At 32.9% G+C, this 21,729-nt stretch overlaps 1 protein-coding gene across 1 annotated transcript; it reads right to left on the bottom strand.

Annotated features, from left to right (window-relative positions):
* Nucleotides 1-1,685: 1,685 nt before the first annotated feature.
* On the bottom strand, nucleotides 1,686-13,174 carry tipE (temperature-induced paralytic E). Its single transcript, XM_070111096.1, has 2 exons — nucleotides 11,399-13,174; nucleotides 1,686-2,280 (listed from the first exon to the last, which is right to left on the bottom strand). The coding sequence occupies exons 1-2, from the start codon at nucleotides 12,784-12,786 to the stop codon at nucleotides 2,217-2,219; spliced, it is 1,452 nt and encodes a 483-aa protein (XP_069967197.1). The 5' UTR covers nucleotides 12,787-13,174; the 3' UTR covers nucleotides 1,686-2,216.
* Between the last annotated feature and the right edge of the window lie 8,555 nt (nucleotides 13,175-21,729).

Here is a 21,729-nt window from a genome sequence, read left to right as displayed (position 1 = left end):
TAATTATTTTTTTTAATGGAATTATTTTCAACCTTGCTTATACCGAAAACTTTTTAAATTACTTTTGTAAATTTCAGTCAAATATTAAATTAAATTAAATTAACTTTCGAATCAAGTTGTAGAAAAGGGCTCCGATTTTTGCTATACGAATGCATTACTTATACGAAACTAAATGAAAATATCATTAAAAAAATAGTTTGACATACATTTTCTATCACTGCTGAAGATATAATTAGGTCCAAAGAGATGTTTTTAACTTCTATTAATTAGAACATAACCTCTAATTTACATTTAATATTAACTATAGCTATCTGGAGTATCTTTGAAATACTCGTGTCATCAATAAAATAAAAAAGTTTACACATTATAGAACAAAAAATTTTAAAAATCTTGTACGTGACCTAAAATCTATAAAAATCACAAAACTAAGGCACACTCTAGCATACACACTTGGATTGGCTTCTTTGTTAGCTCGGCCGATTTATTGCGCATCAAATGCCCGTGTGACGCTTTGCGATTTTGCTTTACAATTCAATTTCGATATTTGTGTAAAAGTGGCTAGCTAAATAACATTTATTATTTTTTTTAAGAGTTAGACTAATGTTGCTTAATTCATTCTGCTTACACGCTAATATTATTTACTATTCAATTTAATTTTTTCCTTCGAGATTCATACATTTTAAAGTTGCTAAACATACGTGTGTGTATATAAGTTCGAATGTATGTGTATGTACATGTTCGAATGTATGTGTTTGTTTGCATGCTGTGTGTTCGTTTATGGGGTTATATGCGTGAGTTTCAAAATATCGATTTTTTTGCATATAGTATATCGAATATACATATAAATATTTGAGAATTATTTTCGAAAATTATAAGTTGATCCGGCTAATAGTTTCGGAGACAAGAACTATTTGTAAGCATTCATTAACTTAGTGTAATTGGCCTCCAATCATTGTTTTCGAAACGCTGTTTTCAGCGTGGGTGAGTAAAATTTCTCCGGCTAGACCGATCGGCTTGAAATTTTCACACGACCTTCTTAAATATCTGTCAAGTTATCAAGAAAAATATTTTTTATAATAATTTCGATTTTTGAAGCCACTCTGTAGTGTAAATTTTTTTCACTAGAAGCTACTTTGTTTTTGGAAGTCGCCATTATGTCAAAAATCTAAGTTTTGACAGGTTCTTCGATTAATGCCTGTATTCATCTATTGCAACACTATTTTTTGTTTGGTTTTGGATTTGATATAATTTGAAGCACAAAAATTTTCGTCACCGCCAAACGGTTATTTTCGGCTTCCTGGAGAGTGGCTATAGGACCAAGGAAATCCAAAATTTTTACAAATTAATTCATCTTCGATTATTAAAGTACATTCTACTACAGTAAAGGTACATTTTTTTATTTATTTATTAAATTTCTGATTTGCAAGTGGATATAACCCCTTAATGTTAGCATTAGTGTGACTGTCTTCAAGTTGTCTAAATATGCTTGTTGTAAGGACTACTATTTAAAAGTAAAACACTAATATATATGTATGTATGTCTTTAAAAATGTATGTGTCTATATGTCTATACGAGTGTGTGTTTGTATGCATATGCATTAGCTAATATATATGTATGTTTATCTGCAGCGTTCGAGTATTAGCATATTTTGTATTCCATTAGTTTGTAGATAAACGCACGCTTCGTAACTGTTTTCAATTCATTAACAAAATTAATTTATTTTCAATAATTCAGTTTAATATCTAAATTTTTATCTGCCATCCGCATATCTAGATTATAAACGCTCTAGTGTGTGTTAAGTCGCTTGTTTGATTTACAATACAATTACATAAGTATATACTAAATTTAATTATTAAATAGTAAGCAGCGCATAACTACAAGTATATATATATATATGTATATATGTATTTACATACATGCCTGTGCATGTATGTTTGTATTTTGCTAGTTCCCTTTCTTTTAGTGTGTGTTCACTTAATAATTATTAAATTTATTGCATTGTCTTTTGTGTGAGTTTGCTTGTGCTGCATACTAGAATGTCTAATTTTTATACATACGTACATATGTGATATTAGCTAATTGTTTTTGTTATATTTAGTATCATTTATGGTAATTTCGTACGAGAGCTGAGACTTTTAAAAGCTAAATAGTTGGTGCGCACACATTTCATTGTCCAATGCGAAAACGTACATTATCCATGCCGTGGACTTTGCGTTTTAAACTGCTGCCGTCGGCCCAGGAGGAGTTGAGATACTCGTCGTCATCGTCTTGCTCAAGTTTCTGCAATGAAAAAAATATGAAACAAAACAATAAAAACTAAGAACTCACTAACACAATAATTTTATTTGCTATGCAGAAAATAGAGTACACTGGATAATTTACTTGGGTTTTTCAACATATACTACTATTTGTGTTAGATACATATGTATAAACATAAAAATGAAAGAGCATTTTATTAATTAAGAAAGTTTAATATTCCAAACTGTTCCTGAAACACATATGATCACTTAACGGTTGTTTCTATCACCTGAAACTAATCGAGTTAGATATAGGGTTAAACATATATAAATGATCAGGATTAATAGACGAGTTGAAATCCGACTGGGTGTCTGTCCGTTCGTCCGTCCGTCCAACTTCGCACCATAGGACAGTTGGTATTGTAGATGGGCCTAATCAGACAATTGCCACAAAATACTATTAAGCGAAAACCAACAAATAGCCATAACTAAGCATAAAATACAAGTTGTTATTTGGTGTAACGAATCGCATTAGGGAGGGACATTTGCAGTTTTAAATATTTTGAAAAATTGGACGTGGTCCCGCTTTTTTATAGGTTTAATTTACATATCTCCTCTATCTATAAGCTTAAGCTATAATAACCAAATTCACTCAAGACAAATATTTTTTGTACTTCTACCGACAGTATGAAAATGAATGAAAAAGGATTATAACCCCATACTCTCCCTATAACGGTTTTGTTAAAAACTAACAAAAGAGCGATAAATCAATAACTAAATGCGTCAGAGACATTAAATCTTATATCCGGGATGGTACAAGGGATCTTATAGGAGTCGATGTTAAAATTAGACGATGGGTGTGACACCGCCCGTTTTATTTCCATATGATTTTTACACTTTCCATTATACCAATCAAGCACCAAAGAATATATCGAGACAAAACTCTGCACAAATATTTGAGGTATACCATTTGAAGTCTTAAAATTCCAAAATTCGACCATAACTGTCCAAGCTTCTATGTACCGAATATGTGAACCCCAGTGCCTATAGTTGACTTTGTACCGAAAATATCGGACAATGTGTGAGATATATAATTGAACTTCGGAGAGAATCCTTTCCTGCTAATAGTATGTCTGTATGTCAAAAATGGATTAAATCGGGCCAATAATTTTCTTAGTCCCCATATACCTAATATAAATACCCAATACTTCCCTTAGTCCCCCAATATCTAATATAGAGATTTTCGAACTTCCGGGTGATTTTATATCGCATATATCGTCCAATATGTAAATTATCTCAATGAAAATGAGAGAACGTATATAGTTGTGTATATTTGTGCCTAAAATGGATAAAATTTGGGCGACAACTTAATCTACAATTGCTCCCATATAACTAATATCAGGATTTTCGAATATCTGGCTGACTTTACTCCGTATGATTGGTACCTTAGTGACACGCGGGAAATATAATTTATTGAAATTAAGCGGACAAATTCTTCTATACCTTGGTCTAAACCTCATATCCCTAATAGAGTACATTCCGATCCTCTGGTTGACGTTTTCCATATTAACTCAATATATATTAAATTTAGCCTCTTCGGTAGAGTTGAAATCGCATGTATCTCGTTTGAAGATATTTTTAATATAATTTTAGCTGACGCGAATTAAAATATAGCAATAAAACTAAATTTGATTGTAATTTTTTCACGATTTCATCGAATATTGGACTTTTAATAATTTCGCAACAAATATTTTTTCATTTTAACGGAATAAAACTCCACTTGCTTCCTGATAAGTGTTAGAAAAGAGTAAATATTAATGTAGGTAAATGGATAGGAATAGGTTACTCATACGATCTGTTCAACTACAGACATTTTCGTTACCTCAAATTTTGCTGTCTCTGGTATTTTATGCATGGCGGTGCTGGATTGTTTATAATTGTTGGATAAAATATTTTTTAATTTAAAAATTGGAGTAAGAAAGAAAAAAATTAATTTGTTCCAAACAGACGGATTGAAAAGGGATAAAACAGGAAAGGTTTACATTTTTTTATCTGAAAACCTATAATAAAAAGTATTTAAATGTAAATGAGATAAAGGGTGTAAAAAATATCGAAATTGTATTAAAAAGTAAGCTTTGCTTTTACAAAGATAATTCCAAAATTGTAGAACACGAAGAACGCAAGAGCGAAATGTTTAACATTCAAATATAAAATTATTTTAATTAAAAACTTGGGATTAAAATTTGTATAACCTGAACAGGGTATATTAGGTTTACCACGATATTTTTAACACCCAAAAAGAAACGTGGGGGACCTTATAAAAAATATATATAAATGATCAGCATGACTAGCTGAGTCGATTTGGCCATGTCTGTTTGTCTATATAGTCCCTCAGTTTTTGCGGTTTCGATTTGAAGTTTTGCACGTGTCCTTTTCTCCTCAAGAAGCTGCTCATTTGCCGATATCGGGCTGCTATAGCATATAGCTAATACGATTGGAACCCAGTGCTTGTATGGAAAACTTTTTTATTTGACAAAATATCTTCACGACATTTGGCATTTTGGTTATTGTCTAAGAAAACGGTTCAATTTCCGAATTCATGTAAGGAATCTTTTATATAGGGTGCAACCGAAATTAACGGGTTTATTTTTTATTTTAGAATTCAGTATTTAGGATTAAAATTGTTATGCTTATTCTTTAATCCGCCTTTTTCGATTTGATCCAAATAACGAAATTTGAAAAATTAATTTTAATTCAGATTTTCGAGATTTCAAAATAAAAAGTGCTAATTTAAATGTTGGTGTGCTCATTGCAATCCTGCCTATTGGTCCCAAATATAAATATATTTAAAAATAGTAATTCCCAACGACAATTAGTAAAACATCAAATAATAAAAAAAAATTTCAATTTTTCGTTCAATATCCGCTTTTGAAGTTTAAACACTGTTGAATACTCTTATGGCTGAAAAATAGTTTCAGCCACAAAAAGTTAAACAATTCAACAGTTACAACTTGAAAGATACCAAAACCTCAGAGAGGATTATGTTTACAGTAATAGGCTTACTAAATTGCTCTATTTGAATACAATTCAACAATCCAATTAGAACAGTATAAATGTGTTTACATTCCACAACTACAACTATTACTAATGTAGTACTACGAATACACAAACACATGGATTTCTAGTTTAATATGGATTGCATTTAGTCAATGTCTAGGATACCGACTCGTTTGTGTCATTTGTTTTCAATACCCATCATTGCTCATTATGGATAAGCAGTGGATGGCAAACAAAAGAAGAGAACCCGTTAGGAAAAACTGAACTATGAGAACTTAGGGACTTGTTTAGCTTTGGCTTAATGAAGGTTAGTTTCTGACTAAATATACATAGCTCGTGAAAAATATATGTATACAAATATGACCGATAGATGCCATTCTTCGCATAAATTATATTGCGATTTCGAAAATGTTTGTTTATTTTTAGTTTTATTCTGATAGCTCTTTTGATGTCTGATTTGTATACAGTAAAGTGAAAGAATCATACGGAATTAAAAAAATTATTTTTAAAAAGAATTACCATTCATTATTGCCGTGTCTAAAGGAATATTGGTAATCAGCAGTTCCTGAGGATTTCATCTAAAGGTAGACGATGCCACGCCCATTGTCCAATTTTCACACCAGATCTTATAAAGCCCTTCCCTTCCCTCCTGGTTGTGAAATTTAATGCTTGTTGCTAATTTATTTAGTGAGTAATCGTACTTTCCGATTTTACTAATTTTCACAGAGTTTGAAGAGGTGATAAAATGATTTACATTAAAACATTTAGGCGGCGGAGCCCACATGTAGCACACTGGTTACTGCGATCTCCTGTACCAAATCACAGTTTTGCATCTTAATTTGCGGCTTAGTTATCGCATTTTAAAAGTTTGCGTTTAATGGTGTCAATGGCCAGGGTGCTAGGGAATATGTGTACCAAGTTTCATCAAGATATCTCAGTTTTTACTCAAGCTATCGCTTGCACGTTTAGGCGGACGGACGGACAGACAGTGACGGATGTCAACTCTTCTCGTCCTCCTGATCATATATACATATATATATGACTCTATCTCGAATAGTTTTAGGTGATACAAACAACCGTTAAGTGAACAAAACTATTATACTCTGTAGCAACATGTTGCAAGAGTATTAAAATTGTTGCCTACCATTAGGCTCCATTGCAGATAATATTATCGATGTCACATACCCAAACTTGATGTATAATGGTTATACTGTACATATTAATGTTGTAGAAAAAATATCGAAGCATTTTTAGTAGGTTTGATTAAAATAATAATTAACTGCAAATATTTTTTCCTTTAAAAATATTAAATATAAAAATTAAAAGAATATTAATCAAAATTTAAACTTTTTTTTAACATTAAAGTTGCTCTACTATAGGTATATTAAATTACGTTAATACAAATATTCTATGAATGAATTTTCAGCAAAGCGGCTTCATTTCAGTCTTAAAATAAGTTTCCCACTGGGGAAGCCACATTTTTTATAAATGTAACAATTACTAAATATATTTTGACTGGGCTCTACTGACCTAAATTGTAATGCATTTTTCGCCCCTTCGGAAATTGGCGTTGACACTTTGCACTTGTGTATTTACTCGTGTGCAAATAATGCTTGTCACATTTCCGTCGTGGCCATAGTCGCCACTTCTGTGACCATTGCTGTTATATTTGTTGATATTTTTCCGTACTTATTGTTGGCCACAATGTTAAGTGGTCTTACACAGCTTGCCCTTTGTGCAGGTGTGTGTATATGTGTGCACGTATGCATGTGGCTGTGTATGTGTGTGCGTAATGAGCAGAGCAAATGACCAAGAAAAATTCCGCTCTTTGCTCGACTTATAAATGAGATGCAATAAAAGATGGCCTTGGCTGGTATTCGAGAAGCCGTTTTGCCAGTTGCAGTTACATGTGTATTCGTATGTGTATGTGTTTAACTTTCATGTGTAAGTTAGGTTGAGATTTTCTTCAACCTGGTCGATATTTAGGAGTTTCGAATGTAATTGTTTTGTTCAACTTGCCACTGTTAAAGGTGTATAGGTATCATAGACTTATTGCTTTAGTTTGGTTTTTATTTTATTATCCGTTTGATTTGAGACTTTTTTTTGTGTTGTTCGCCTAAATGTAGGCAAATTTTATTTTATATATTTATTTTAGCATAGAGTAAAGGAGTCATTTATTTATGCAGACGTAAAATACTATACTACATTGCACAGTGGTTCGCTTGTATGGAAGGCGCGACCATAAACACTTTTAGATGAGATATCATATTGAAATCTTTACCAAAAATCTATAAAAATATGATAAATATATTATAAAAAAATTGGGCACATTGTACCACTATATCCTATAGCTTCCATAGTAACAGTCAGTAACGGATCGATCTATTTTTTTATTTATTTTTTATTTTAAGGGAAACTGGGCGTGGTTTTACTAACAATAATACAATACAAAAGTAAAATATATACTTTTAAGAATATTCGCATTGATTGATGGTACTCAAAGATGTTGTGATAACAGAAAAATAAACCAAAACCAACATCTTTATATACAATATTATATAATTAGAAAACGAACAAAAATTTAAAAAATAATTTTCATATTGTCTCATCAAGTAAATCTATAGTTGACTTTAGTTACGTTAATTTGTGTTTATAAGCAAGTTTTCGTTGCCCAGTAGTAAAGGAATCAGAGCTTAGAAGCAATTGGTTCACTCAATCTGTATTTGAAGCGACGCGTCAAAGTTTACGTGTATGTTGTAATCGGAACTTTTTTATATTATATCTTTAACCTTTGTCAGCTTCTTCAAAAAGCTCTCCAATCAGAACCAAGGAATGTTTTATATCTTCAAACCATGAAGTATAATTTGAAGCACCGATGGAGGGACTAAAAAGCAGGGATCTCCAAATTTTGCTGAACTAATCTTGTAACCTGCCGATATGGAGTGCAACAATATTGAGGCTCTACACATAAATTTTTATAACCGTAAGACATACACAAACATACTGAAAACGAAATGAATGGGGGTATCGCGGGGGGAATACAACTAAAACTTTACGTAAACATATTAACGACGCACATAAAATGCATAAAATATAAGGTAAACTAAGGTAGCAATTTAAGAATAACTACAACAAAAGTTAGTTTTTGTTAAATTTGTAACATAAATAAATACCTTTGACTTCAAAATCCATTCAAAAAAATTTACATTCGTAAACGTAATAACACGCCTGACCACTTTGAACTTCGATTTTGTTGTGAAATATTCACACTGCGTGCACCTGCTCTTAAAAAATTAATAAGTGATGAATACTTCAATGCTATTTTTAGAAAGTTTCGTTAGATTTACAGGAAAAACCAGTTTGACATTCAGAATTTTGAACATTTTATACACAATTTTTGCTTTTTTCTTAACATAAAACTTTTTATTTTTGGCCTGTGGGCGAAACCACTGTGCATTGGTAAGAAATATTAAAAAAAAATTTTAAAGAAGAGTGTAGCATGCCAATGCTTTACAATTTTCTATATATATATTTGGTTACTTATGAAAAAATCTAATTAATATTGCAATAATAAAATTCAAACCACCACAGAAAATTTATTATTCAACCAAATATAGTTGACAAAGACTGAATTTGCTCAAACAAACTTTTAATCAAGGGGTCCACTTGATTTTTGTTAAAAAACATCTAATATTTGAGGTGCTTTTTAGTAACAGTCAGTGGATTTTAGTGGAGGAACCCATCATACTTTTCAGAGACTGAAGAAAAGGTATACACAAAAGAGTTAATTTTTCTTGCACTCTTCTTTGACATTCTGATCATTTGGTCATGACTTGTGATTCAAACTTTGATAAAGATGGTAATATAAAATTAACTTTCACACTTTGGACTACAATTATTATGAGTAACTTAATACAAGTACTGAAGATGGACAAGAAAGTAGATCCTCTTTCAGACAATACAATCTGATTACAGATATAGTTTGGTGCAACAATTTTTTATGTTTGTGCGAAGTTTGATCTCCATACTTTATCAAGGAAATAAGTATTTGAGTGCCACAAAGCATTCAGTGAAAACTGTGAAGTCATTGAAAACTTGCCTCATGTGAGTCGTTCATCGACTCCTGTTAATGAAAATCGTCATGTGTGCATCGGAAAATGGTAGAGGTTCTCAACATTTATTATGGATTGACTCAATCATTTTGGTTAATATTTTGAGTACAAAGCGGGTCAATGCCTCATTCTTACGACAACATCTGAATTCTTTGCAAAAACGACGTCGGGAAAGATTGCAAAAATAAATGCCTAACATCGTAGCTAAGGATTCTGGTTTATGAATGTGACGTCGCAACTGTCCAACAAACCAGCTAATGGCGCTCCAAAAAGCCCAAAATTTAATTGAAAACTAATTTGTTAGTCCGGGTAATATTTGATCAGATAGTATATGCTTTGTTCATTTTTGATATTTAAAAACGTTTTTATCATACGGATATGCTACAGATAGATAAAAAAAAGAATTAACGTGTACTCTGTCACAGTGCATCATCCATCTAAAGCAATCTAACAGGTCAGAGAGACCATACTCCCTACTCGGAGATGTTACTCCTTTTTTAGGGAGTGCTATACAATCAAGAAGTTGGTGCCGGTGTTTCTGCATTCAGGACACAGAAGCGAAAGTATTTGTACAAGATTGTGCGCAAATTATGTAAAAACCTTTCGGCTCTGTTGTCTTAATTACCTGCAACCTTTTATCCAAGTAATACTTTTGACAATAAAGAAATAAAAATTCAGCCTGCGCCTGTCTCTCTTCACCCGTTCCTCTTTATGGGAGCACTTTATGGTTTGAAACCCCACAGTGAAAAAGAGTTCTGATTAAATAAGCCAAAAGGCAGGCCATTGAATGATCTAAGCTAAGTCATCTAGTAAGAAATTTCCCAATTGGTATCTGTATACTAGGGCCCAAATTAGATCGAACGGTTGTATGCTACCACTTCGTAAAATGGTGTTGCATTGAGTGCTGTCTAATTTACGCATATATAATCAAATTTTTCTATCAGAAAAATATAAAAACTGATATTTCCTCTTTTTTTGTCATCCTTTGTGATTTCCTCGTTTATAACAAGCGCCAGACAAGCGAGGTCACGAAAACATGTTGAAATGATGTATACGAAATCGCAACCAATATAAATAATGAGTATGAATTTGATTTCCGGATTTGTTTACTCTCACTTTGCAACGGAAAACCCACCGTCACCCTTTTCCAAAACTAAATACCAAAGAGGAAAAAATGCTTACGTCATTATGTCTAAGTAAATCTGCCGGCAAAATTAATGGATTTATAATATAATATATAAATATTTATATGTTTGAAATATGTTATACGTATCACTGTATATATATATTATATGTATATTGTACATATAATATAAATATATGGAGACTATATTGATGAAAAGACAGCCCAAGGCCAATTTGATCATGTATAACAGGCATGTACGATACTCTAGTAGTGCTCATTTGTGTTGTATCAAGATGAGCCATTTTCATGATAAAATCTGGATTGACTAAATGAACGACAAAAACAAAAACACATTATGTTGGCTATGTGAGGAATAATGGATAAAGTAAATAGCGATAAGCATTATTAATTAACTTGTTGTGAGTCAAAAAAGTAATTTAAGTAATTTGTTAAATCGATGTAATGAACAGAAATATCAAATTATGATATACAAACAATGAATTTACTTATTTATTTGCATTAAGTGCGGGTGTATGTTGGTTATGTCTTGCCAATCAACCACGACCTCTACTTTACCAGTTTATATTGGTGATTTATGTCATATACCTTCGTTGTATATTTAAGAAAATTGCTGTCAATTCATACATAAATAAAACTCATAGTGTTTACCGTTAGATATTTCCTCTAGTTATACCTCAGAAAATAATACTAAATTAACGTTTTTTTCTAAAATTTTAACAATCAAGGTACCACATCACCTCAACTGGCAGTCACTAGTTCGTCATATAAAAGAGTTTATATACGCTAATATTCTTTATTCGTTGTTACACGAAAAAAATGTGAGCCACTGTGTACTTTGTACTTACCCCTGCACCGAGTTCGATGTCGACAGCACACCATTTTCCAATGAGTCGCGCGACATTTCGTCCGCCATTTGCACTTTAAGCTGATGACCGAACGAATTCATATCGGAATTGGGTGTCATTTGTGAACCGCCAGGCGATTGTGCCAAATATTGACCGGGCGTTGTGACCGAACCGCCCTGCGATATGGAGGTCGTCATGCCGGGACCACCATTCGGCAGTACCACATCCACGCAACTCTCACCCGTCGTCGAGTCCATATTGATGATCTGACTGCCGGCAGCATTGTTAGCCAACGCAGCGCCATCACTCTCGTCCACCTCACCCTCATCAATATCCATATCTTCGGCATTCTTATCGAGCGGCGCCGTTTCTTCATCCTCATTATAGATTTTGAAGTATGCATATGTCAGGTATATCACTGATATAATAAACGATGGTATTGGTATGGCCATCGAATAGATCAGATTCAATGTGTTCTGCCAATAATCCAAATCGCTTATCACCAAACTTGGATCAACTTTCGAATAATAGCATGGGAACTTAATCCCGATCTTCGTATAGCGTTTGAGCCAAATTGTACAATTAAGCATAGGCGGATAACCGCAACCCTTAACGTTGGGAAAGAGACGCGCGCCCACATAGAAATACATCGAGTTATTACCCATGAGACCCTCATTCAATTCGGAGATCTCATCGAAGGGATGCCGTTCCTCATTAAAGAGAATACTACCGGGTGCACCGCTTATATCATCGTCGAGCGGCTCCTCATCGACAAGATAGCCACTCGTGCCGTCACCAATGCCGGCACTCTCACCACCGAAACTGATCGTATTCAGTCGTACTTGCTCGTTTGTCGCCGACGCTGCCGCTGCAGCTGCCAGCGCCACGGAGGGACTGGACATTAATGCCGCCGCCGCCGGCACATTCACTTGATTCGCTTTGGCGGCATCATTCGTGGCCGCATCATAATCATAATCGCGTATGGCGCGCTCATAACGATCGGTACGCTTGACCGGCGGCAATTCACGTTCCGCCTCGGCCAAATTAATGTGATATTCAGTGAAATTGAATTCATCTGTGTAATTGTACAAATTCAGTCGATAATTGACGCGTATCTGCGTACAAGTGTAAATATCCTTTGTGCAGCCCTCGCGACATGACGCCCACGAGCAATTCTTGGCGCCGAAATATGTCTCCACATCGTAGGTTTCGCACAATGCGGGCACCTCTTCGAATTGCATAAAGATCGTCGTGAAGGCGGGCTCTATGACAAACGGCACGAGAAAGAGGAATGCAAACATGCTAAATGTGCCGAGTAGTATGAAGAAGGCAGTGGTGTAGAAGAGCATCTTCTCCTTGAAGGTGCGTTCTTCTTGTTCGTCACCCATTTTTCGCGTATTCTGTTTGCTGCTGTTGTTGTGTTGATATTAATTATTCTTTTTGTTGTTGCTGCTATTCGAGTGCTTTTGTTGTATTTTGCATTTACATATGTTTATTGAGCAAATGTATGAAAACTCCGCACCACGCGTAGCTGTTGTTGTTGTAAACGTCGAATCGATAATCGTTGCTAGCACCGCGCCGAAGTATTACGAAAAATTTGCGTGTATGTTTTCAAACAATTTTTGAAAATAATGGTATTTTTTTTAGCTTCCTTTAATTTTTTACTGGTTAGCGCCACAATTTCGAAATTTTACTTTAAGTTTCGCCAAATACCGTTAAAAATATTTTTTTTCTCTAAGATTTTTTAATTTTTTTCTAATTTTAATATTTTCTAATTTATTATATTTGTTTGATTTTTATTTTTTATTCAAAATAACTAATATTTGATTTAATGATTTATTGTTTTTTTAATTTTTTTATATTTTATTTGTAATATTTTTGTCACTAATTATTTAATTTAATTTTAAATTTTATTATATATTATTTTAATTATAACTTATTTTAATGTTTGCTGTAGTTCATTCGCTTTGCTAACCTCAGACATTCGAGTGTTTTTGCTTGTTCGTACGTCAAGCTGCTTTTTTAACTGCGATTTAGTTTTCGTTTCGCTTTTTGATAAAATTTAATTATTTTAATATTAAATTTTTAATTTCAACTTTATTTTCTTTTTTAAATTAATTTCTATTAATTAATTATTATTTTTTGATTATTACATTTTTTTAATCCTTATTATTTTTAACTTTATTAACGTTAATTTTGTTTTAATTTTATTTATTTAATTTTTTTTATATAATTTTTATATTAATTTAGGTTTTAATTTTTTTTTAATATTTTCATTAATTTTTAATTTGTTTTAAACATTGTTTTTATTTACTAAATTAATTTTTTAAATAAAGTTACAGTGCAATTTTATATATATCACAGGGTAGTTGCATTCGCTCCTCCTCACTTCTGTTCACCACACGCTTGGCTCTCTTCTTTTATGACGCGACTCGATATATTTCTATAGATATTTATCTGTCGCTTGTGTCCTCTATATGCTTACACTTATTTGCTACTATATGTGTTTGCTTGGTGTGTAAGCTTGCTTTTGCTTCAGCGATTTCAAGTTGTTATTGGTATTAGTGTCATATACACATGTATATCTGCCAAATGACAAGCCACAATATTTGTATTTGTGCCACTACTTTTTGTATAAGCTTTTATTTTATTTTATTAATTTTTGCTCTTATTCTTGTTCTTTTTCGTTGTGGCTTGCACATGCGATGGAATGAACGCTTTAGTAGACAAACTGTCAGTTGAACTACAACGATTTATGCGGCGCATTTATTTGTGTGCTCTAGTTTGTTTGTTATTGCAGCAGTTATTTTTTTGCTGTTGTTGTAGTATTTAAAGCTGTTTCTTATAGCTTTTGTTGTTGTTGGAAATCAACTGACACTGTGTCGCCTAGCGTATTATTATGATTGCCACAACTGCTACGACTGTTTTGTTGTTGTTGTTGTTGTTGCGCCTGTCTGTCTGTAGCTTGCTCTGCGCTATGTCTTATTCTCGTGACAAAACGCTGTTTAACGCTAAAAGTTTCTTCGTTATGGATTCCGCTTTTATTTCATTTCATTCGCTTGTTAGTGTTTTTGGTTCTTTTGGCTTTCATGTGCAGCAGTATTCGTTGTGGCTGCTCGTTTGGCGCGCAAGTGGCAGGAGATGTAATGAAGTGAAATGAAATATTTTTGCATTGAAGATATAGAAAATTAACTTTTTTCACTTTTCACATTTTTTCGTGCTTCTTACAGCATTTTGTGTTGTTGTTGTTGTTTTGATGTGTAATTTGTTGCTCTGTTTTCGAGCTTGTGCCTAGCAACTTCACTTGATTTAAAATGCAGATTTGGGCTTTCTCTTTGCTTCAATTCTTCAATTTTGAAATTGTCTGTCTTTACTGGCTTCCGCAATGCAGTTCCGCTACAAAGTTTCACCTAAAATATTGAGCGTTTTCGTGAATTTGCAATTCGCTTGACTTATTTGTGCTTTGCGGCGTTCAATGTTTCTGTTCAAGTGAAATTTTCGGCTTTCCAAAAATTGTTTGCACTTATATAACTTCGTTTGCTCAACTCCACGCCACTCACTTGGTGCTTAGCAAGTCTCACTGGTGCGTCTTTTTGTCTTCTATTAAATTATTTTGTGCATATAATATTACATGCATATTTACTCTACTCGCTGTCTTCCAGCTATCATTCATATTCACTTAATTAAGTCTTAAGCTTTTTGCTCGTTAGGCGCTTCAGCTGGGAAACTCTAAGCCAATTGCCTACTCTAACGCTGACGACTCAACGAAAGGTAAAAGAAACCAACTCACAACCACCTTTGGCAGTTTTTGCTGGGCGCACGCAAGCACGCGCGTGAGTGTGATTTTAAATCTTGCTGCTTTACACCTTTTTAATGTTTTACTGTTACTCGCTACTGCTGTTTATGCTGGGTACTCGCTGGCAACCAACAATTAATTACCTTTCTGCGGCGTTACTCATACGCAGTGGTGGCCAACGCAATGTGGGCTGCTGCGCTCTCTCACTGCTCTGTCTTTACACACTTTATGCGAGTGTGTATGTTTGAGTTATAACTGAACATTCAATTAGCATCCCACGCAGCATATACACACGCTGGCAGCAGCTTGTGTGCTTGTGGGCGGCAATTAGTGTCTGGCGCAGTGTCGCATGTGTAAATGCGTAATTATTTTATAGCTTTGGGTATTTAAAAATTTTATACTTTAAGTATTTTATGTACACACACATTTGTATCTATATTTGCCGGGCAAACACGCACTGCTACTGTGTTCGGAGGCCTTCACCGTCTACCTTACTCGATCGTCCTGCCTTGAGGCGCTGTTTGACTATGTCCTCTGTGTCTCGCTGTTGTGAGTCTGCATCAAAAATTCATATGTTGATGACAAAGTTGACATTCGAGGCGTATGGAAATAACAAAAGTAACAACAACTACTAGTTCTTTGTGTAGTAGTATACAATGTCAGTTATTATCCAAAAACCCAGAATGCGTGTGCCTCAAAGTGGTCGCCTGTGTATGGACTGAGTCAGCATATTTATCTTGGTGTTGTTGTTGTTGATTACAGTTGTTGTTGGGTTATTCAATAATGAAGCAATCTATATCCGTGTCAATACGACCACTGACCAACACACCGTTATGTTTATATGTATATTAATATATATGTGTGTGGCTTGTTAGAAATGCATGTCTTCTCTTCACACACAGTTATTTAACCTTTTGGCGAGCAGTTTATTATAAATTTATGCGCATTACTTGTATGTACGTCATAAAAACTTATAGTTTAGTAACTTAAGTAAATTGTATTGCTATATTTAGTTGTAAAAACAAGACAAATGTTTGTATGTACTTGCGCTTTATTGCCGTGACTAATTTTAGAATTGAAGGCGTAGGAGCATTGCTTATAATTTATATTGAAATATTTTTCATTTTTTAGCTTAGGGTTTTTCTTTTTCACTTTTTCACAACGATTTTGGATTTTATTTAATCAATTTCTGTTGCCTTTGAATGTGGCAACAACAAAAATAAAAATAATTGAAAAAAAGCGAAAAAAATTCTATATCACTGGACGGACTTAATTGTGGCGTTGTTGTAGAGAAAGCGTTGATTTTGTTTTTGTGATATATAATGCTATTTCTTTGTATATAGGCGATATTTATTATTGTTGTAGTTTTGTAACAAGCAATTTGTTTCACAACAATTCGAACTGATCTGATCTGACTGACTCTCAGCTCGCTGCTAGCCGCGCGCTGGCGCTCGGCGTGGCTCGATATTTGTGTGTTTTACCAAAAGTTTCGCTTTGCTGGAGTTGTTGTTGAGGGGAGGCGGTGCGCTAACTGCTCTCTGCTGGCTGACTGGCTGGCTGGCTGTTCGTAAAAGTGCTGTACTTGGAAGTGTACTTGGTTGTTTTTATTGATTGTTGCAATAAATATTACGCTTTTATTTATTGCAGCTCAATAATTTGTTGTTATTGTGTTTGCATAGCGCCCTATTATGGCTGCTGCTATTCTATAATTTTTATTTCAGAAATGTGAAGTCTTAACTATCGCCACAACAAAACTGTTTAAGCTGGCAGTCGCCAACTCATGACCGACTTCACAGCTGGCGTTGATATATGCTAGCGTTTCTCTGTGTTTTTTTTTTCGCAGCTTAATTTTATTATTAATGTTTGCTGTCACTTAACGAGTTTGTAAAAGTTCGTTGTGGATTTCCTTCTTCAGTTTTGCACTATTAACACACTTTCTTGCCAAACTTTGCTTTGTTATTTATTTTCTTCTTTGTGGTGGCATAGTTTTTTCTCAAAGTTTTGTGTATGCTTTATAAACAACACATAATTTAGTTAGGTAATGTTTTAAAAACCCTGAACTGAAAGTAAAATTATATTCATTTCAATAATAAAATAAATTATTTTTTCCTCAAATTTTTTTTCGCTTAATTATTGCTGTTTATTATACATATCCATAGGTGATTTAAAGATCACTATTGCCATATATTGTTAAGCCGTTATGCTCTGTCAGATATTTTTAAACCTTTGAGGATAAGTCACTCTTGGCATGTAAACATTTCTTAAATACAAAATATATATTCGAATGCTATATACAGTCAATTCAAAGGGATCGAAATAAGTGTGTGCGAAAACTAAACGAAATAAAAAACTAGTAAACCGGGTCTAAGTCGTAAGAAGTTGTAAAGATTTTGAACAATATGCAGCAGTCTGCAAAAAAAATTTTATTTAACAAAAAAAATGTTGACTTTGGAAGCAACGAAGCTATAACTCCCTTTACAGGTGCATTTATTATAGCGTAGAAGGGTATAAAAAGATAATTTTCATGATTTTGATCGACTATTTTGTATGGCAGTGGTAATCTGATCTGACCAATATGTTCAGAAATTGTAGCGTCGCCTTAGGTAATAATCCATAACAAATTTCATGAAGATATATTTTCAAAAAAAAGAGTTTTCCATACAAGAACTTCGCTAAATTTGTATGTCAGCTATTTGCTATAGTAGTCCGATATCGGCGGTTTCGACACATGAGTAGCTTTATGGAGAAAAAAGGAATGTGCTAAAAATTTCAGATGGACTAGTTCGCGTATATACAGAGTATCCGACATTTGCTTCGGGGTATTAAAAACTTCGTGGCAAACTTAATATAACCCGTTAATAGTATAACAATAGGCTACGGATATATGTTATTCTTATTAGATAAAACTCCAAGATCACAAAGTAAGTCAGTCAGTACATACGTTTTATGGGCGCAAAAGAAGGATACTTGTATAGGCGATTTGACGATGTTGAAATACCAAAAATTCCTCTGAAATATATTTTTTTATTAAGCACGAGGACAACAACATATAGCTTTACTTCGATAAAGACATAAATGCAAGCCGGGCGCCTGAAAATGTGAATAGTGTTTATGATCCGGATCTTATGTATTGTATAACAGCCAATAATGCGGAATTTTAGTTTTGCCTCTTTTGAGCATTACATAAGCACTATTTCAATTGCTCATGAGCTCAACTTGAGATTTTTTAATCAGATTTTTAGTTGTATTGAGAGGGCGTTCTAGGCATTGCATATAACTAAGTTGATTAAGATTGACTAAACGATTTATAAGATACGAAACTTCATGTAAAAGTGGTGGGTACCAAAGTCTACTTTTTGAATTAAACTGTTCTTAAACCTTATATAAAGTACTAATGTTAACTTATGTTTATGGATATATTTTTTTGAAGAGTTTTGGTTTTGAAAAACCCCCTAATAAGGAATTTCACATTGGCAAAGAGGACGGTGTATGCAGTTCGATTTACCATCAAGATCTTCGAGAAAAAATAATTTATGGAGAATATACTTGTAATACCTGAAACCTCAGTATGTTAGTTTTAAAATTTCAAATCACTTATCATTTACTTTTCCAGCGTAATTACCCAACAACCTACCTATATTCTGGTTATGGCTTCTTTGTTCCTAAAAATAGTAAATTTCTTAATTTATTTTCTTAGAAATAGTAAACATCTTTCTATTGGTTTTGTTGTTATTGTATTAAAATTAATCACTTCGATATTTCCCATTGTTTCGTCATTGTTTTTCTCGCTGCGTTCAGTCACTTGAACACTCTCAATCGTCGCTTGCAATAAAATATAATGCTTCTCCTTGTTGTTGTTGTTTGTATTTGTATTTTTATACATATCAACCCACTCGAAATTTGAATAGCGCAATTTAACCCACATTGTTTGTTGTTGTAGCGTCTATTGTAGTCATTGCTGTGTAGTATTTTCAAGCATTTACTTCTTGTTGTTGTTACTGTAGTAATGCATTTTTTGTTGAACAGCACACATATACACACAGTCATATATTATGTATAGTAGTTGATATTTGATGCATTATATTCATGACCTGTATTGTTTATTAGCATTTGCTATTGTTTTTGTTTCAGTGTACTTGCTATTGTTAGCATACTTTAAGGAGTTTGTACCCTTTTATATTCCAAACATATTTATGGGTTAGTGCGATACTTATATGTTGTTGTAATCGTAGTTGTGAGACGTTGTTTCTTAGTTTCCCCACTGATTCTCTGTGTTTTGTTGCTTTCGTTTTTGTGCAGTTGTTTTGGTCGTTTCGGCTGGTTGCTTTCGCTTAACAATAAACATAAGCAATTAACACAGTGCTTTAATAATACTTGGCTACCGCCCTTAGCATAGACGAGATATTGGTATTCTAAATCGTATTCTTTCGTTTGAAGCAACCTGAAGCAGTGTTATGGGCTTGGCCAAGTACATACATATATGTATGTGGGTATATTAAAAATAAAGAGAAGTTATCTTTTCTCTTTGCCCGCAAGTAGTGTCAGGACGACGATGCCATAAAAAAAAATACAATGTGTCCGGCCTTCTGTTCTAAGTTGTTTTATTTCTTTACAAATATGGAGTCTAACAGTTGATGATTGATGCCTTCAGAATTTTGACGTTTAACGTAGAGAGTGAGAAAAATAAGGAAATGCTTTTCAGATGTCAAGTAAATTGGGGTGCAAATATGATAAAACCACTAATAAAGCTTGACGAATATCAAGGCGCAACTAGTTAGCACAGCGTAAAGTGCTTCAAGTTCCTTCAAGATCCTCCCCTCCTTTCCGAAGATTTCATAGAAGAAATCGCTTGTATTTGGGACTCGAAAAAACGTCATTCATGCCCATTAAAAATGTTACTGAGTGCAAAGTAAATAGAAACTTATAGATAGGCTTATAAATTCAGAGGGATATGAAAATTTAAATTTTCTGCGCTAACATTTTCATTGGACAAAATTTCGCTTTCAAATTGACTGTCCCTGAAAACTTTTTGAATTGTTTGAAAGCAAAAAGAGTGAACTAAAATTCTATATTCGGAATCATTTTTGACATTGAGATATATTTATAATTACGATATTCATCAACCTAAATGAAAGATCTTTGTTCACACTGCAGTAGTTCAGTAGGCTACACACGATGTCATTAGAAAAGGGGGATAAAACCACGACGCTATAAAGGTTAGCGGGAAGTACTGTAACAAGAAATTCTAATCTTCTTAATATTTTATTATACAGTACAATTGGAATCTCAACTTCGTGAAGTAGAATATTTCCTATGATTTAAAACTGAAGTCGCAATATATTACCATCCCTTAAATTCCAGAAGAAGAAAGAAAATTTGTTTATATAAAAAATATTATATATCTGTCGTATGTCAAATTTGATATATTTGGTAGAAATATTTGTTTCTGCTTTTTATATTAGGTAGACGTGATTGTTTTCTTTCTTCCTTTTAGCTTATATGATCGTGGAACACTTTAAGCCATTTTGCAACTATTTACATATTTACTTTTACATATTTACTATTATATCTTTTTTAACTTAATTGATTTCTACATGTTCTAAGAAAATTATTGCAAAATTTTTAAATCACATCTTAAAAATTGTGAAAGATACGCCACATCGTTCTTCCTCTTACTCTTGATATACTACGGACATAGGGAAAAAATTATGTTTATACCATTTTTACGCGAAAATAGTCAAAAATTTTTGCGGAGAAGCCAAATTGTGTTTCAAAATAAAGTTCCAATTTCCTGAAGATCCTACTCTATCTAGGATAAAAAAACCCAAAAATAAATCGCGAAAAAGTAATTTTGTTCGCCCTTTCCAGTTATTTCTCAACTTAACTTCAATAGAGTTACATATATCTGTGTATGTATAATGTCATACTATATAAGATTTGAGTGTTATTGTACATAATGATTATTTTAAAATACATAAAAAACTAAATCTGTTTCATGGCAGCGATTCATGTGATATAGAACACACTTAATTTTTTGGGGTTATTTCTTAATTTTTATTAAAAGAGATTATTATTAAATAGTTAGAACTAAGAATTGATCTTACACTTGAATGAGTAATAAATGAAAATAATGTTAAAAGAAAATAATTTGAAAATATTTACAAAAATAATTTATTTATTTTATATTAAAAATGTTCAAAGCACTCATGCATTTATAATGGATAATACTTTTTGTAGCGAGTTAGTGCACGACATACACTCATTTCGATCCTTATTGTTTTATTTTTGTTTTGAGAAACCGAAAATTAGTTGACTATCTTCGTTTTAGTTTTATGAATATTCACACTTTCTCCTACATTTTTCTTTAAACATATTTACTAGTTTATAAATACAATATATTTTCGGGATTCAGGATTATTTATTTGCTTTCTCTTTATTTCATTAACAATTGATTTTTTCTGCTTTTCGAAAATCATTTAAAAAATAAAGATGTAAAAGGAAAATGTTTGGTTGACACGGAAATATCAATGAAGGG

The sequence above is a fragment of the Bactrocera oleae genome, chromosome 6 (genome assembly GCF_042242935.1).
Source record: "Bactrocera oleae isolate idBacOlea1 chromosome 6, idBacOlea1, whole genome shotgun sequence".
NCBI classification, from domain to species: domain Eukaryota; kingdom Metazoa; phylum Arthropoda; class Insecta; order Diptera; family Tephritidae; genus Bactrocera; species Bactrocera oleae.
Note: the sequence above shows the minus strand (reverse complement) of the source record. Positions and strands in the feature narration are given on the sequence as shown.